Raw genomic sequence first — 17,846 nt, forward strand, 5'->3', positions numbered from 1 at the left:
TGAAAAAAAAAGCTCAAAACAGGGTAACAGCGATGTTGTTATATAAAAGAAGACAACATCAAAATAATAAAGAGGGACTAAGAAATGTAATCACAGACCTTCCGTATGCAGAGGAAGATACGGAGATACAAAGAAATAACCAAACCAAAAGAAAACCCCGTGCCGTCCAGTCGATTCCGACTCATAGCGACTCTATATGACAGAGTAGAATTGCCCAATAGAGTTTCCAAGAAGTGCCTGGTGGATTCGAACTGCCGACCCTTTGGTTAGCAGCTGTAGCACTTAACCACTACACCACCAGGGCTTCCCAAAGAAATAACCTTTAGGTTTAAATTTAGAAAAATAGGGGTAAATAATAAGGTAAACCCAAAGGAGACAAACTATCCTACTAATCAAAATAAAATACAAGAAAAAAATAGAGACTCAGCAGAAACAAAATCAAAAACAACAGATACGAGGAAAGGGCAATATATAAAGATAATCTACTCAGTACATAAAATCAAGTGAGAAAAAGAAACTGTCAACACACAAAAAAAGACATCAAAATGATAGCACTAAATTCATACTATCCATAACCACCCTGAAAGTAAAGGGACTAAATGCACCAATAAAGAGACAGACAGTGACAGAATGGATTTTAAAAAAAAGATCCATCTATATGCTGCCTACACGAGGCACACCTTAGACTTAGAGACACAAACAAACTAAAACTCAAAGGATGGAAAAAAATATATATCAAGCAAATAACAATCAAAACAGAGCAAAAGTGGCAATATTAATTTCTGACAAAACAGACTTTAAAGTTAAATCCAACATAAAAGATAAGGAAGGACACTACACAATGATTAAAGTGACAATACACCAAGAAGATATAACCATATTACATATTTATCCACCCAATGACAGGGCTGAAAGATACATAAAACACCCTCTATCAGCAGTGAAAAGTGAGATAGACAGCTCCACAATAATAGTAGACTTCAACACACCACTTTCGGTGATGCACAGGACATCCAGAAATAAGCTCAATAAAAACACGGAAGATCTAAATGCCACAATTAACCAACTTGACCTCATAGACATACAGAACACTCTACCCAACAGCTACCAAGTATACTTTCTTTTCTAGTGCACATGGAACATTCTCTAGAATAGACCACATATTAGGTCATAAAGCAAGCCTTAGCAGAATCCAAAACATCGAAATATTACAAAGTGTCTTCTCTAACCATAAGGCCATAAAAGTGGAAATCAATAACAGGAAAAGGAGGGAAAAGAAATCAAACACTTGGAAACTGAACAATACCCTGCTCAAAAAGACTGGATTATAGAAGACATTAAGGATGGAATGAAGAAATTCATAGAATTCAATAAGAATGAAAACACTTCCTATCAGAACCTTTGGGACACAGCAAAAGTGATGCTCAGAGGCCAATTTATATCAATAAATGCACACATCCAAAAAGAAGAAAGGTCCAAAATCAAAGAACTATCCCTACAACTTGAACAAATAGAAAGAGAGCAACAAAAGAAACCCACAGGCACCAGAAGAAAACACATAATAAAAACTAGAGCTGAACTAAATGAAATAGAAAACAGAAAAACAATTGAAAGAATTAACAAGACCAAAAGCTGGTTTTTTGGAAAAAATCAGCAAAACTGATAAACCCCTGGCCAAACCGACAAAAGAAAAACAGGAGAGGAAGTAAATAACCTGAAAAAGAAATGAGATGGGCAATATTACAACAGACCCAACAGAAATTAAAAGAATCATATCAGATTACTGTGAAAAATTGTACTCTAACAAATTTGAAAACCTAGAAGAAATGGATGAATTCCTAGAAACACACGTCCTATCTAAACTAACACAAACAGAGGTAGAACAGCTAAATAGACCCATAACGAAAGAAATTGAAAAGGTAATCAAAAAAACTCCCAACAAAAAAAAAAGCCCTGGTCTGGATGGCTTCACTGCAGAGCTCGACCAAACTTTCAGAGAAGAGTTAACATCGCTACTACTAAAGGAATTTCAGAGCATGGAAAAAAATGCAATACTCCCAAACTCATTCTATGAAGCCAGCATTTCCCTGATGGAATACTCCCAAAGTGATTTTACGAATCCAGCATTTACCAAAACCAAGTAAAGACACCACAAGAAAAGAAAATTTTAGACCTATATGTCACTATGAGTTGGAATCGACTCGACGGCACTGGATTTTTTGGTTTATCCCTCATGAATGTAGATGCAAAAATCCTCAACAAAATTCTAGCCGATAGAATTCAACAATATATCAAAAAACTAATTCACCATGACCAAGAGGGATTCATACCTGGTATGCAGGGATGGTTCAACATTAGAAAAACAATTAATGTAATCAACAACATAAATAAAACAAAAGACAAGAATCACATGATTTTATCAATTGATGCAGAAAAGGCATTTGACAAAGTCCAACACCCATTCATGATAAAAATTCTCAGCAAAATAGGAATAGAAGGAAAATTCCTCAACATAATAAAGGGCATTTATACAAAGCCAACAGCCAACATCACCCTAAATGGAGAGAGCCTGAAAGCATTCCCAATGAGATCGGGAACCAGACAAGGATGCCCTTTATCACTGCTCTTATTCAACATTGTGTTGGCGGTCCTAGCCAGAGCAATTAAGCTAGATAAAAAAAATAAAGGGCATCCGGATTGTCAAGGAAGAAGTAAAATTATCTCTATTTGAAGATGACATGATCTTCTACACAGAAAATCCTAAGGAATCCTCAAGAAAACTACTGAAACTAATAGAAGAGTTCAGCAGAGTATTGGGATACAAGATAAACGTACAAAAATCAGTTGGATTCCTCTACACCAACATAAAGAACATGGAAGAGGAAATCACCAGATCAAAACCATTTCCAGTAGCCGCCAAGAAGATAAAAAAAAAAAAAAAAAAAAAAAAATTTAGGAACAAATCTTACCACAGGTGTAAAAGACTTATACAAAGAAGACTACAGTACACTCCTGCAAGAAACCAAAAGAGACCTAAGTGGAAAAACATACCTTGCTCGTGGATAGGAAGACTTAACATTATAAAAATGTCTATTCTACCAAAAGCAATCTATACATTTAATGCAATTCCGATCCAAATCCCAATGACATTCTTTAATGAGATGGAGAAACAAATCACCAACTTCATATCGAACGGAAAGAGGCCCCAGATAAATAAAGCATTACTGAAAAAGAAGAACATAGTGGGAGGCCTCACTTTACCTGATTTTAGAACCTATTATACCTCCACAGTAGTCAAAACAGCCTGCTACTGGTACAACAACAGATACAAAGACCAATGAAACAGAATTGAAAATCCAGATATAAATCCATCCACATACGAGCAGTGGATGTTTGACATAGGCCCCAAAACAGTTAAATGGGGAAAAGACAGTCTTTTTAACAAATGGTGCTGGCATAACTGGATATCCATCTGCAAAAAAATGAAATAAGACCCATACCTCACTCCCTGCACAAAAACGACCTCAAAATGCATCAAAGACCTAAATATAAAATCTAAAACGGTAAAGATCATGGAAGAAAAAATAGGGACAACATTAGGAGCCCTAATACATGGCAGAAACAGTATACAAAACATTATGAAGAATGCGAAGAAAAACTAGATAACTGGGAGCTCCTAAAAATCAAATATGTATGCTCATCTAAAGACTTTACCAAAAGAGTAAAAAGACTACCTAGAGACTGGGAAAAAGTTTTTACCTATGACATTTCTGATCAGCGCCTGATCTCTAAAATCTACATGACACTGCAAAAACTCAACTACAAAAAGACAAATAACCCAATTAAAAAATGGGCAAAAGATATGAATAGACACTTTACTAAAGACATTCAGGTAGCTAACAAATATATGAGGAAATGTTCACAATCGTTAGCCATTAGAGAAATGCAGATTTCATCTTACTCCAACAAGGCTGGCATTAATCCAAAAAACACAAATAATAAATGTTGGAGAGGCTGGAGAACTTATACACTTCTGGTGGGGATGTGAAATGATACAACCAATTTGGAAATCAATTTGGTGCTTCCTTAAAAAGCTAGAAATAGAACTACCATACAATTCAGCAATCCCAATCCTCGGAATATATCCTAGAGAAATAAGAACCTTTACATGAACAGAAATATGCACACCCATGTTTATTGCAGCACTGTTTACAATAGCGAAAAGATGGAATCAACCAAGGTGCCCTTCGATGGATGAATGCATAAATAAATTATGGTATATTCACACAATGGAATACTGCGCATTGATAAAGAACAGTGACGAACCTGTGAAACATTTCATAACATGAAGGAACCTGGAAGGCATTATGCTGAGTGAAATTAGTCAAATGCAAAAGGACAAATATTGTATAAGACCACTATTATAAGAACTTGAGAAATAGTTTAAACTGAGAAGAAAACATTCTTTTGTGGTTATGAGAGAGGGGAGGGAGGGTGGGTGGGAGAGGGGTATTCACTAATTAGATAATAGATAAGAACTACTTTATGTGAAGGGAAAGACAACATACCATACAGGGGAGGTCAGCACAACTGGACTGAACCAAAAGCAAAGAAGTTTCCTGAAAAAACTGAATGCTTCAAAGGCCACTGTAGCAGGGGCAGGGGTTTGGGGACCATGGTTTCGGGGAACATCTAAGTCAACTGGCATAATAAAATCTATTAAGAAAACATTCTGTATCCCACTTTGAAGAGTGGCGTCTGGGGTTGTAAACACTAGCAAGCAGCCATCTAAGATGCTTCAATGGGTCTCAATCCACCTGGATCAAAAGAGAATGAAGAACACCAAGGACACAAGGTAATTATGAGGCCAAGAGACCGAAAGGGCCACATAAACCAGAGACTACATCATCCTGAGACCAGAAGAACTAGATGGTGCCCGGCTACAACCGATGACTGCCCTGACAGGGAACACAACAGAGAGCCCCTGAGGTAGCAGGAGAGCAGTGGGATGCAGACCCCAAATTCTTGTAAAAAGACCAGACTTAATGATGGTCTGACTGAGACTAGAAGGACCCTGGTGGTCATGGCCCCTAGACCTTCTGTTGGCCCAGGACAGGAACCATTCCCAAAGCCAACTCTTCAGATATGGATTGGAGTGAACAATGGGTTCAAGAGGGATGCTGGTGAGGAGTGAGCTTCTTGGATCAGGTGGACACTTGAGACTATGTTGGCACCTCCTGGCTGGAGGGGAGATGAGAGGGTAAATGGGGTTAAAAGCTGGTAAAATGGACACGAAAAGAAAGAGTGGAGGGAGAGAGTGGGCTGTCTCTTTAGGGGGAGAGTAATTGGGAGTATGTAGCAAGGTGTATATAAGTTTTTGTGTGAGAGATTGACTTGATTTATAAACTTTCACTTAAAGCACAATAAAAAGTACAAAAAAAAAAAGAAAATTTCAAGGCCTATCCTGAAGTCAACAGTGTCAGTGACAGAATAGTATCCATACTCCGATAAGGAAGGCCAGTTAATATGACTATTACTCAAATTTATCCACCAACAACTTACACCAAAGATGAAGAAATTGAAGAATTTTACCAACTCCTGCTGTCTGAAATTGAACATGCAATCAGGATGCAATGATAATTACTGGTGATTGGAAACAGAAAGGAAGGATCGTTAGTTGTATAATATGCCCTTGGTGATAGAAATGATGCTGGAGATCTCAGGACAGAATTTTACAAAACCATTGACTTTTTCATTGCAAATACCTTTTTGCCACAACATAAATGGCGACTATTTTTTTTATACACATGGACCTTGCCAGATGGAATACACAGGATTCAAATTGATGATAACTGTGGAAAGAGACGATGGAAAAGCTCAATATCATCAGTCAGAACAAGGCCAGGGGCCAACTGTGGAACAGACCATCAATTGCACATATGTAAGTTCAAATTGAAACTCAAGAAAATCAGAAAAAGACCATAAGAGCCAAAGTATGACCTTGAATATATCTCACCTGAATTCAGAGACCATCTCAAAACCAGATTTGACATGTGGAACACTAATCATGGAAGACCAAATGAGTTGTGGAATGACATCAAGGACATCATACATGAAGAGGCAAGAGGTCATTAAAAAAGGCAAGAAAGAAAGAAAAGATCAAAACGGATGTCAGAAGAGACTCTGAAACTTGCTCTTGAACATCTTGAACAATAGGCTCAAGCATAACAATGAGTGTGAGGATGGCACAGGACCAGGCAGTGTTTCATTCTGTTGTACAGATGGTGGCTAAGAGTGGAAACCGACTCAATGGCACTTAACAACAACAACGCCGGCTCCACACACCCATGTACTTTCTACTGAGCCAATTCTTCCACATGGACATGATGCTGGTTTTCACCATTGTGCCCAAAATGGCTACTAACTACTTGACTGGAGAGAAGTCCACCTCCCCTGCAGATTGTGGGTTACAGATCTTCTTCTTCCTCACCTTGGGTGGTAAAGAGTGCTCTTAGTAGCCATTTCCTATTCAGCCATGACCGCTATATGACAGTGTGTCACAAACTGTGAAATCCCATCCTTATCTGAATTACCGTGGAGTCTTGGTTTTGGGGGGCAGCTGGTGTTCTCATGCAGGCATGCGGTTGCTACCCTGAACTTCTCATTTTGCAGAACACATGAGATCAATCACTTCTGTGAGGCCCTCAGACTGGTGTATTTGGCTTGTGCTGACACCACTCACCGACTTTGAGTTTGTTATGTACGTCTGCTGCGTATTAATGCTTCTGGTACCATTCTCCCTCATTCTGACCTCCTACAGTTTCATCCTAGCTACTGTTCACCTCATGTGTTGTACAGATGCCTGGAAGAAGGCCTTTGCCATGTGATCTTACACTTGGCTCTGGTGGGACTCTTATGGGGCTGTCCTTTCTATATACATGAGATCAAAATCATACAGGTCAGCTAACCGTGATAAAGTTGTGTCTGCTTTCTATACTGCTTTCACCCCTGTGCTGAAATCCCTCATCTATAGCCTGAGGAACAGTGAGATCAAGGGAGCTCTGAGAAAGTGTATGGGTCAGGGTATTGCCCTAAATCATGACTAAGGTTACACTGATTTTCCCCAATATTTAAGGTTATCCAAAGTGATTGTGTGAAATTTCCTAGAGAGAAGGCATAATCTTATACATATTTTTATCTACTTATATACTTTTTCTGTTTTACTTTGAAATGTGGACCAATATCCTCACTATGGGTTCATTTGTTAATATGTCATCACCAAATCAAATTGTGGATTGTTAAAATTCTGCAAATTACAAATACTTAGTAAATTTTTATAATTCAATTATTGCCATAACCTTATGACATAGGGGCAGTGTTACCATTTTTGAAATGTGGAGACCACCTTATAGGCGCAAAACTTATTGTCCACCATCACAAAGATTTGAACACAGTTGCCTAAATTTAAAAAGATTTCAATTAGCAAGCTATAATAGTAGGGCTGGACCCCTAACCCTATGCCCATGTAAAACAGCCATCCATTTCTTTCCTAAAGAGTAAGGTGTGCTTTTAACAAGAGAAGCCCGGAATCCCTATGTTGAGCAAGATAGAGGGAGGATTGTGGGGAAACTGCTGTTACTATAGAATGTGAGTTTTTGACATCAGGTCACCTCAGTTTGAAGCTTTTTTTAAGCTGAGTAAATTTGAGGATGTCACCTAATCTTTGAGGTCATCATGCAATTAGCAATTGTGGTGGATTAATTACTTTTGTGTATGGCCTTTCTAGTCATGGTCTTGTAACTCCCACCCAGGTGATTGTGTGATAGGGTAAATGTAGCCTACCAAAGGGATTGGTCAGTTTTGCCTTAAAAAAGAGCCAATTCAGAGCACAGAGGAAGGAGAGGCCATCACCAGGGAAGCAGAGACCAGCAGGAAAGACCCAGCAGCAGAAACCCGCCAACAGAACACTGCAAGGTGGGCTTCCTGGCCTACAGAGAGAGAAAGCTGAGTGCTTTGGGCAGAGACTGAGGGCCAGGGAGAAGTATGCCTGTGAGCACAGCTGGGGAGAGGCTATCCCGATGGAATGTACCCTTGAGTGTTCCTGAGCCTGAATTGTAACTGTTACTTCCCTAATAAACCCCATAATCTTGAGTATGTTCTGTGAGTTCTGTGAGGCCATTGCAATGAATGATCAAATCCAGTAGAGAGTGCTGTGGGAGGGACAGTTGGTGTCAGACATGGTAGAGATGTCAGAAAGAGGGGGCATGTCTGACCTCTACCTCTTAGGAACCAGGCTTGGGCTGTTAGTCTTGGTTCTCCTTCCCCCTGGTGAAGTTAGAGGCGGTCAGACACTGCCCTCAAGCTGGTTTTAATAGCAATTAATTTAATTTGACAATCAAATGAGATAATGTAAGAGGTTTAAAATCTTGTAATACATTTAAAATGCTCAATAAGATTTAATTATCGCGTATTATGAATAGAACAATTAAATTTGCTGAATGTCCTTTGCTACATTCACTTCATATTCAGTTCGTTTGGTAATCATTTAACAGGACTCATTCACCTATCAAAAAAGAATGTATGCAGAATCACTTAGATAAAATCTGTTTTTTTTTTTTTTTTTTTAATCTGCCTGCTATAATGGGGGGGCCAGTGGAATGAGTAGATTCAATCACCGATGACTCCAAAAACCCAGGGAGGTGTGAGGGCCTCAACTTTGGCAGCACATCAGCAATGAAGGTCCACCAAGTGCTCTGCCCTGGTGGAAATTCTATGGAGTTTACATAACAGATCCCTTAACAATGTGTTCTCATGCTCTGAAGAAGAGAAATAACATGCCAGAAGGCGAGAGAATGATGGGCAAGGGGGTCAGGAAAGACATTTTCTTTTCAACAAATGCTTATTATTCTTATTTTATTAAAAAAATGTCAAAACAGACTCTGTCTCCATTTTTCCCAATAATACCCATAATCTTTTATTGCAACCTAAGGAATGCATGGTTTGTCATCAGTGCCCCCCCTTCACGCAAACTATTTTTTGCATATTCCCTTCACTTCCTCTCTTGCCATCCCATTGGGACAAGGCTTTCTCTGTTGCCCTATCAAAGGATGGTAGTTTTCTGTCCCATAGCCCCATGCCACAGGAACTAAAGGTGGGTAGGTGTCCTCTCTGCTTCTACTTGCTGCCTCCAAATGATATTTCTCTTTTTTCCAGCAAAGTCTCAACTAATTTGAAGATAATACCTCAATCGTGACATCATCTAATGCCTCCAGTCATTCCAGGCAGTGACATTGAAGCAGATGTCTGATTGGTGTGGGAAACAGCCTGGTACCATCCAGAGAAAGGGTTTGGCTGAGGCTCCAAGGTGGCAGTGATCCTAGTGTGTTAAATGTGAAAGGAACTGGCAAGAAGGTCCTGGGTGGAGTGAGACTGGTAAGGTCACATGTTGTGAGAGATGAGGGCTTTGGAAGTAGCAGGGGTCAGCTCACTTATGGGTGTCTTGCTCATCTTTAGGTAATAGCAGAGCTCACCCTGTAGTTATCCCTAACTGTGCAGTAGCAGAGTACACCTGAACACAAATTGCAGGTTAAACATGATGCCCTGACAGAGCTGCTGGGTTCTGAGAGGGAGTCAGTCATTGATTCTAAGGAGATCAAGAAAGTCTCCAGGAGGGAGTGTTTCACGTGTAAATCTCGAGAATAGAAGATGCAAGTCATTAGAAACGGTGAGTAGGACTGCTTATGTGAACAAAATAACCCCCCTTAAGGAAAAGGGGTTAGAAAGACAGTTATGTAATTGTTAATACTTCAGTTTCATTGGAACATGGGAACAAAAGGTAGGGAGAATCTATTGATTTTTCTATTAAAGACACGTGACCCAGCAGAGAGCCTGCATACTCAGAACTATGTTTCAGAAAAAATAATCTAGTATTAAAGCCAAAAAAAAAAAAAAAAAAACCCATCGCCATCAAGTCGATTCCAACTCACCGAGACCTTCTAGGACAGAGTAGAACTGCCCCATAGGGTTTCTGAGGAGCGGCTGGCGGATTCAAACTGCCGACATTTTGGTTACCAGCTGGCCTTTAAACCACTGCACCACCACGGCTCCAGTAATAGGGCAAGAAATGCATTTAAATGGGAAGAAGTTAGAAGCAAGAAATTAACTGAATTATCATTACAATATAAATATTTTTAGTTTCTCTCTTATAAAGGGAAACCCTGGTGGCGTAGTGGTTAAGTGCTACGGCTGCTAACCAAAGGGACGGCAGTTCAAACCTGCCAGGTGCTCCTTGGAAACTCTATGGGGCAGTTCTACTCTGTCCTGTTGGGTCGCTATGAGTGGGAAACAATTCGACGGCACTGGGTTTGGTTTTGGTTTGGTTATCTTATAAAGAAAAATACTAATCATTAAGGTTAACAAAAAAATTATAAGAGAATGTCATTTTGCCTTTCCTTTTATTTTCTCAATTTGTGAATTTTTTCTCAATATTTTTCTACTAGAATTTTTTACAAGAATTTATAACATTGTAAGTTAAATCTATATATGTAATGGATTAATGTGAAAAAGAAAAAAATTCAAGATATGCCTTTTAATAGGCTGGATTTTCAGAAATCAATGTAATGAAACCAGAAATTAATAATGACAGTTCATTTCGATAGGTGAAACATCATTTGAAAATGGTTTTAAATAGCTTGAGAGAAATGTAAACTTACTTAGCTTTAACACACAATTTTATTTTTGTTTTAGAATATGCTCACCCATGGGGAAGCTAGAGGATCAATTATATTTATTACATTATTTTACTAACAAAACTGAGAAGTAATCTAAATGACCCAAATAAGACAGAAATAAACTACATACATGCAATTGAGTTTTTGCATTAAAAACATTTAAAAAATAAACAATAATCCAAGAACCTTTAATTGACAGGAACAGTAAAAATTTCCTCCACTGCCAGTGGAGAAGTTGCCTTGGTGGACTTATCCTCAGTCCTTGGTTTTGTCTTCTGAAAAAATTATCTTTGTCCACTGTGCTCTTTCACTCTTGATACTGTCTTATTTGCATTTTCTTTCCCTGCCCATAATCTTCCTTGCTTGCCTGATCTGTGGCAGAAATTGAAGTTTTTTTCAGTAATGTACTGAATTTGTAGCTTAATTCTTGCTAATAAGGGCTCAGTGATCTAGGGAATTATTTAAGATTCTGAATTCATACAGTGATACTGATCAGACTGAGATTCCCTTTGGCAATACTGGTCCTTCAATAATTTATTGCCTTGCAGCCATTTGCATCAGCAAGTAACTTCCGCCAAAAAATCCTGCCAAGGTAAAGTTTTTAATCGAGCTGTCACTTGGTTGCTCCTGACGTTATCAAAGGTGGCTGCATTGAGGACAGTTGCAATTGGCTTGAGTGGAATAAGTATAACATGATCCTTCATGACAAGCAAGGTTGCCACTCTCAAGAGAATGTGCTTGATGAATTTTGAGCCATGGATTCATCACGTAAAATCTACTGCTTTTGTTATAAGTACAAAAACAGTTGACATTGCCATCTCTGAAAGGTTCCTAATGGGGCTGGAGTGATTTTTATTGTGCCCTTCAGGCAGAGGACTCTTTTATTAGCAGAGCTGTATTTCTCCTTCTCCACTAATTCTAACTTGACTTCATTTCTCTTGTTGGACTTGAATGAGAATGGCAAGTCCATTTTGAACTTTTCTAGTATTTGACCTAACACCATCGCAGTAGTTGTCACATAGTTTGCCTTCTATGGTATAGCAGGAGACAGACTAAGGAAATATCTTGCTAACTACCACACAACACATTACCTAGATTCTCAGAATCACCCGAGTCCTGCTTTTAATTTCTTCCACCACAATGTTACATACACACATATATATACACACACACATATATAATTCTTTGCAGTTTTTTACTGCATTATTTGAGAGAATTAGGTTGTGTTTTGAGTAAGAGAGACATGGTAAATAAGCTCTTAACCATTAACAGAAGAATATTCTTTTTTGAACATACCTATGGAAAAAAAAATGTATTTTGTCACACTAGGACTGCTCCTGTGACTCTTAGATAATAGGAAATTTTGTGGTGAATCCCAGATTTCTGTCCTGTATCTCTAGGATTTGTCCCTAGCAACTGTTCCAGGATGACTGCAGGACTACATTGTCACATCCATATGCAATGTAACAAGACAGAGGAAGCAAGAAGAGTGTGAGGCACCAGCCCCCACCATTCTTCTGTTGTTATTGTCCAAAATTTAGACTATTAGCCACACTCTAATAGTTCCAAGGAGAACTGAATATGATTTTACACAGGTGAGACTAAGCCCACACAAGTTCTGTGCAACTGAGAAAGAGGGGAAGAATGGATGCTTTTAGAGTTGCGAGGGCCACACATGCTTCATAGTAGATGAGAGTGAATAATTAATGAGAGACATATCCACTGATAGGCTAGGTAGAGGATTGTGATTTGTGTACGGAAAGGGACAGAAGCACAAAGAAAAAGAAAAAAAAGAAAAAAAACATTGCTGTCGAGTCAATTTTGAGTCATAGCGACCCTACAGGACAGAATAGAACTGCCTCATAGAGTTTCCAAGGAGCACCTGGTGGATTCGAACTGCTGACCTCTTGGTTAATACTGTAACACTTAACCACTATGCCACCAGGGTTTCCAGGATAGAGGTTGAAAGAAGTAAAAGATGACACTCTAATTTTTGTATCGAACAACTGTACACAGATGGTATCATTCACTGACTTTATGGGCTCACTTGGAGAGCTGAGCATCAGACATGATGATTTTGATGTCACCGTGAGATACAAATCACAGGATTCCCATAAACTGGGGTTGTGGAAACAAAGGACAGACATATAGTCAACTTGCAATGATTCAGAGTGACATGATGCAGTGCCCTGAAAAGCCAACAGGGCAAAAATTGGCGAATTGAAATATCGACTGGCTAGTGTAAAGGCAAATTGGCAGCAGCTGAGCTCCGTGGTTTCAGAATAAAGGGCATAAAAACCAAATGTTTTGCTCTTTTATCTTCATAAATGCCACATATCATTCCTCACACACCTGTATGTATGTGTACGTGTGAAAAAGCCAACCCTAATGTGCTCATTCAAGACAGAGTTCCTTTACCCCCCCCAGGCAGACTCATGGAACAATTTCTCCAGTCAGTGAGTAAACAGAGTATTTTTTATTCACCACATTGAATCAAACTTTGCTTTACTCAGCCATATTCCATCGTATTCTGAACCTTTCTCTCTGCCCTTTTCTCCCTCTCTCTGGTATATAATAGCTTAACTGTATATTTAAGGAATACAAAATAACAGTAATACAGATATGTAAAATATAATAATATGTAAAATATAAACAATAATTATAGAATACTTATAGTAAGTTCCAGGTTCTGTTCTATATGTGTGTGTATGTGAGTGTATGTGTGTATGCGGATGTTATCTAATCAGCCTCATTTAATCTGCAAAACAACCCTATTGTACATCATCCTCATTCAATAGAAATTAATTTCTGATATGTTTATATCTGATTGCTGCTTTATGTACGGATGAAGTTGAAAGAGTGAAATATTTGCAAGAGACTGAATTTACATTAAATTTTCTTTTTTATCTCTTTTGAAAGCAATAAGAAGTAGATTGTCTATATTGATACTTCGTGAATATAATAATTTGCATAAATAGCACACTCATTCTCAGGCTTATTGGTATCTATTATACATTTATTATACTCATATCACATATCAACTGAGAGAAATAAAATGATTTTATTCTATCAATAAATGTCAATTCAGTATTTACTGCCTTACTCATGAAATTTCATTGTATTTAATTACTCGTACCAACCAGTTATTTTGAGTTGAGTGGTCACCAACCCAGTAAATCTGACAATTCTAAAATTTTATATTAGAGCTTATATCATAGGTTTATATAAAAGCTTCTAAAATAAAATATTATTTACGTAGAGTATAAAATGTAAGTGTGCACATTAAACTTAATTTCCTCAGGATTTCCATATCAAATACTTGGAAAAAAAGAAAGAATCCCCAGTAAGAATTTATATAGACTTTTGTTTGTATTATATCCAAAACTTGAATGTAAAGAAATAATGTAGGAGAAAATTAAGAACTGTTTGACATATGAACATATAGTTATACCAATATTAGTGAACAATAAGCCTTCAATTAAATAAAAATTTGAGGAAATAGTCTATAAGTTTTCTTTTTAAAATGACAGACCTAGTAAAGAAATGAAAAAATATTTTTGAATCTAGGTTAAAATTAATGGAGATTCTCAACATTTAAGACTTTTGATAAACAAAAAATGATAAGAACTTCTTGAGTGTAGTGGAATCAGTGAGTAAAGGGTAAGATGGGCCTTTTTTTAATCTCCTGGGAAGGAAAGGTTAGGATACAACTGTCTTTATAAGTAGAAAATTATTTCAAAGAATGAGTAAATTCAATGAATCATTTGGACAGTAATCAGTTAAGAACAGTCTGACTCACTAGTTGGAATAAACACATGAAGTCTCAGGTACTTCCACTGACAGAAATCACTTTGTCTACTTGTACAAACTGGTTGGATTCATTGGTTAAATTAACTTATGGAGCCATATAACGCGTTTATGAATGAAGACTTTTTTGATATGATACGAAACTAGGCATACACAGTTCAGTCAGATGTAGTTATTATTTGAAGGAAGTGTGGTATTCTAGAAAATATAATAGTGGTACATTCTTTCTTTGCATTAAATTTTCTTACTATTAAATGACCTACATGATTCATGCTGATGCTGTTTTATATTCCTTTCTCCAAAACCACATTTCATATTGCCTTATAAGGGAAGTGATTATTTTAAGCTCAATCAAAAAAGTGAGGTGGAGAATAATGTACATTGGTTAATTTTGGGGCAGAACTAACTGAACTCATTGATTGCTTCTTCCAAATAATAAATAATTTAATTAGAGACAAAGACACAGACAGATGCAGAATATACAGTACGATTTTCCCAAAAACTTTAGATCCAAGTAATTCTTCAAAAACTTAAAACATAATCATCTATAGAGCATATTATCTGATTAGCTATAAACTTATAGAAGAGAGATAAGCATAAACTTCATGTTATATTTCTTCTCCAACATTTAGAATAGTTCAATGAGGAATATTTGGAGCTATATTTGAATATAGTTAAATGAGGAATACATAAAGAGGCTTTATCATGGGGAAAAGTCTCACATGCGTGGAGAAGGCTAAGTGGTAGGTAGCACATGCTTTCCCTACTTTTTTACTCTGAATTAGGAATCTCACCACTAAAGCATTTCTCTCAGCGTGTAATTGTAGATTTCCACCAAAGTACAAATGGTCCTAGTTGGTGTAGCAGGTATGTTGGAACCACGGAATACCCATTATTCCAGCATTATGGGACTATGTGCTGGCCATACTGGGCTAGGCAAAAGTCATAAAAGAGGGTCATAGTAACTTCAGGTGCCTCATGGAAATTGGGAGAAGGTGGTGGAAGTGACTGAAGGAGTTAGGGAATAAATATAAACATCACTGTGTAGACAGCATGAGCTCTGTAGAAGTACAAATGCAAGTAAGAAATACAGAGAAGGGAGACTTGGTTTATCACTGAAAACAGTTTGATATCAGAGAACCTAAAAAAAAAAATTCTTCTTTTAACAAGCATCTAATGAGCATTGACAATGGGTCAGGCCCTCTGCTAGTCAATGGGGATCCAGTAGCAAACTGATATTGTCCCTTTTCTTGAGCTAACAAGAATCCTAATTTTTGTATGAGAATGGTTATAACAGAGCAAATCATTAATGGAAAAGGCAAGATAGGAAAAAGGATATGATTCTGGAGAGTGAGAAAAATTTAACAACTTTGGCACCAGATATGATGAATATATTTATTGTTCTGGAAGCTTATGATCAGCCAGCTCATGGGAGGCTCCACTGCCCTTAAATATGAACCTATCAAATTTTACTGAGCTGTGGGTCAAATCAGTCCAAACAGCCAGGACTAGTTACACATGTAGATATCTGCAAAACTACTTTATGTGCTGATTTTTTTTAAATCATAGGAAGTGACTGTTAACGTTCCAGAGATTTAAAATAGGATTAAAAAGAGAGGAGAGTGAGGACGATCTGGGAAGATGGGATGGAGGGGATGGGAGTATTGAGATTTTAAGTGAAGTGTTCAGGGATAGAACTGGTTAAGAAGGTGATGTTTGAGAAAACAGTGGATCCAGTGAAGAATATGGAAATAAGGGTTTGAGACTGCGTGAAGCCAACGTCCCACTCAATATTCTGAATGTCAATAGTTGATTCAAATAAATGCTCACTTGATAAAACATTTTCACTTTAAGAGCAGGTTCACAGTTCTTTGATTATGAAATGTACAGAACTAACTCATTTCATTATGTAAAAATAAGTAAATGAGTTTGGGATTTACACTAGGTATTTGTTTTCCTTTTCTACCCAATCTTTATTTGTTTATTTATTTTCTTTTCAGATAAATAAAGGAATTCATGATGGGATTTGAGAATCACACTTCTGGCAGTGATTTTATTCTCTTGGGACTGTTCTCTTCTTCCCAAATAAGTCTGGTGTTCTTCTCCTTTATAGGTATAATTTTTGTTATGACTGTAACAGAAAACACAGTCATGATCCTCCTTATCCGTAGGGACTTACGACTCCGTACTCCTATGTATTTCCTGCTCAGCCATCTCTCTTTCATGGACATCTTGCATATTTCCAACATTGTTCCTAAAATGGTTGCTGACTTCCTATCAGGCAACAGAACAATTTCATTTGTAGGTTGTGGCTTCCAGATATTTCTTTCCCTCACTCTCCTGGGTGGTGAGTGCCTCCTCCTAGCAGCAATGTCCTATGATCGCTATGTAGCCATCTGTCACCCACTGCACTACCCCATTCTTATGAATGAGCATGTCAGCATTCTCATGGCTAGTGGGTCCTGGCTAGTGGGGAAAATCAACTCCACAGTTCACACAGCTTATACACTCCACTTCCCTTTCTGTGGCTCAAGGGCCATTGATCACTTTTTTTGTGAAGTCCCAGCCATGTTGAAGTTGTCCTGTGTAGACACATCACACTACGAAAAAGGTGTTTATGTAAGTGGTGTCATCTTCCTGGTCATCCCTTTTTCTGTGATCTTTGCTTCTTATGTGAAAGTTCTCCTTACCGTCCTCCAGATGAAATCGTCAGAAGCACGGAAAAAGTCATTTTCTACCTGTTCCTTCCACATGATTGTGGTCATGATGTACTATGGGCCATTTATTTTCACATATATGAGGCCAACGTCCTACCACATTCCAGGCCAGGATAAGTTCTTGGCAATATTCTATATCATTCTCACACCTACACTCAACCCTATCATCTACAGCTTTAGAAATAAAGATGTTCTGGCAGCAATGAAAACTATGCTTGAAAGTAGCTTTCTGCCAAACAGATGAATGTAAAGAATGCTTGGAGTCTATGTTCTCTCTATTCCTATATTCAAATCTACAGAAGATCCATTATTAGATTCTTCTGAGTAATATGGAATTTTACTGATAACTTGACTGCAAAATCTCTGTTTCTCCATGTGTGGAAAAAAATGGAAATTTCTGAAATCCTGATGAGCAAAATTATCACATTTGTTGGATTTGTAAATACATACCTGTAACAATGCATTGTTCTCTCTGTGGTACTGATTTTAATCAGCCAAAGCACTTATAGGAATCAAAAGGTTAGCCAAGGTTTTCAGATCTCACCAACTGAAAGTGTAAGAATTATCTTTTAAATTGCAACCACAAATGAAC

The 17,846-nt window shown here is 37.7% G+C and overlaps 1 protein-coding gene across 1 annotated transcript; it reads left to right on the plus strand.

Annotated features, from left to right (window-relative positions):
* The first annotated feature begins 16,553 nt into the window (after positions 1–16,553).
* LOC126068020 (olfactory receptor 2AJ1-like) lies at positions 16,554–17,498 on the plus strand. The gene has a single exon (XM_049870356.1). It carries the CDS (start codon positions 16,554–16,556, stop codon positions 17,496–17,498), a length of 945 nt encoding a protein of 314 aa, XP_049726313.1.
* Positions 17,499–17,846: the final 348 nt, after the last annotated feature.

This window comes from Elephas maximus, chromosome 2 (genome assembly GCF_024166365.1).
Source record: "Elephas maximus indicus isolate mEleMax1 chromosome 2, mEleMax1 primary haplotype, whole genome shotgun sequence".
NCBI lineage: Eukaryota > Metazoa > Chordata > Mammalia > Proboscidea > Elephantidae > Elephas > Elephas maximus.

Coding starts and splice junctions, on each gene's coding strand:
- LOC126068020 (XM_049870356.1), top strand. CDS start 16,554: ATGATGGGATTTGAGAATCACACTTCTGGCAGTGATTTTATTCTCTTG.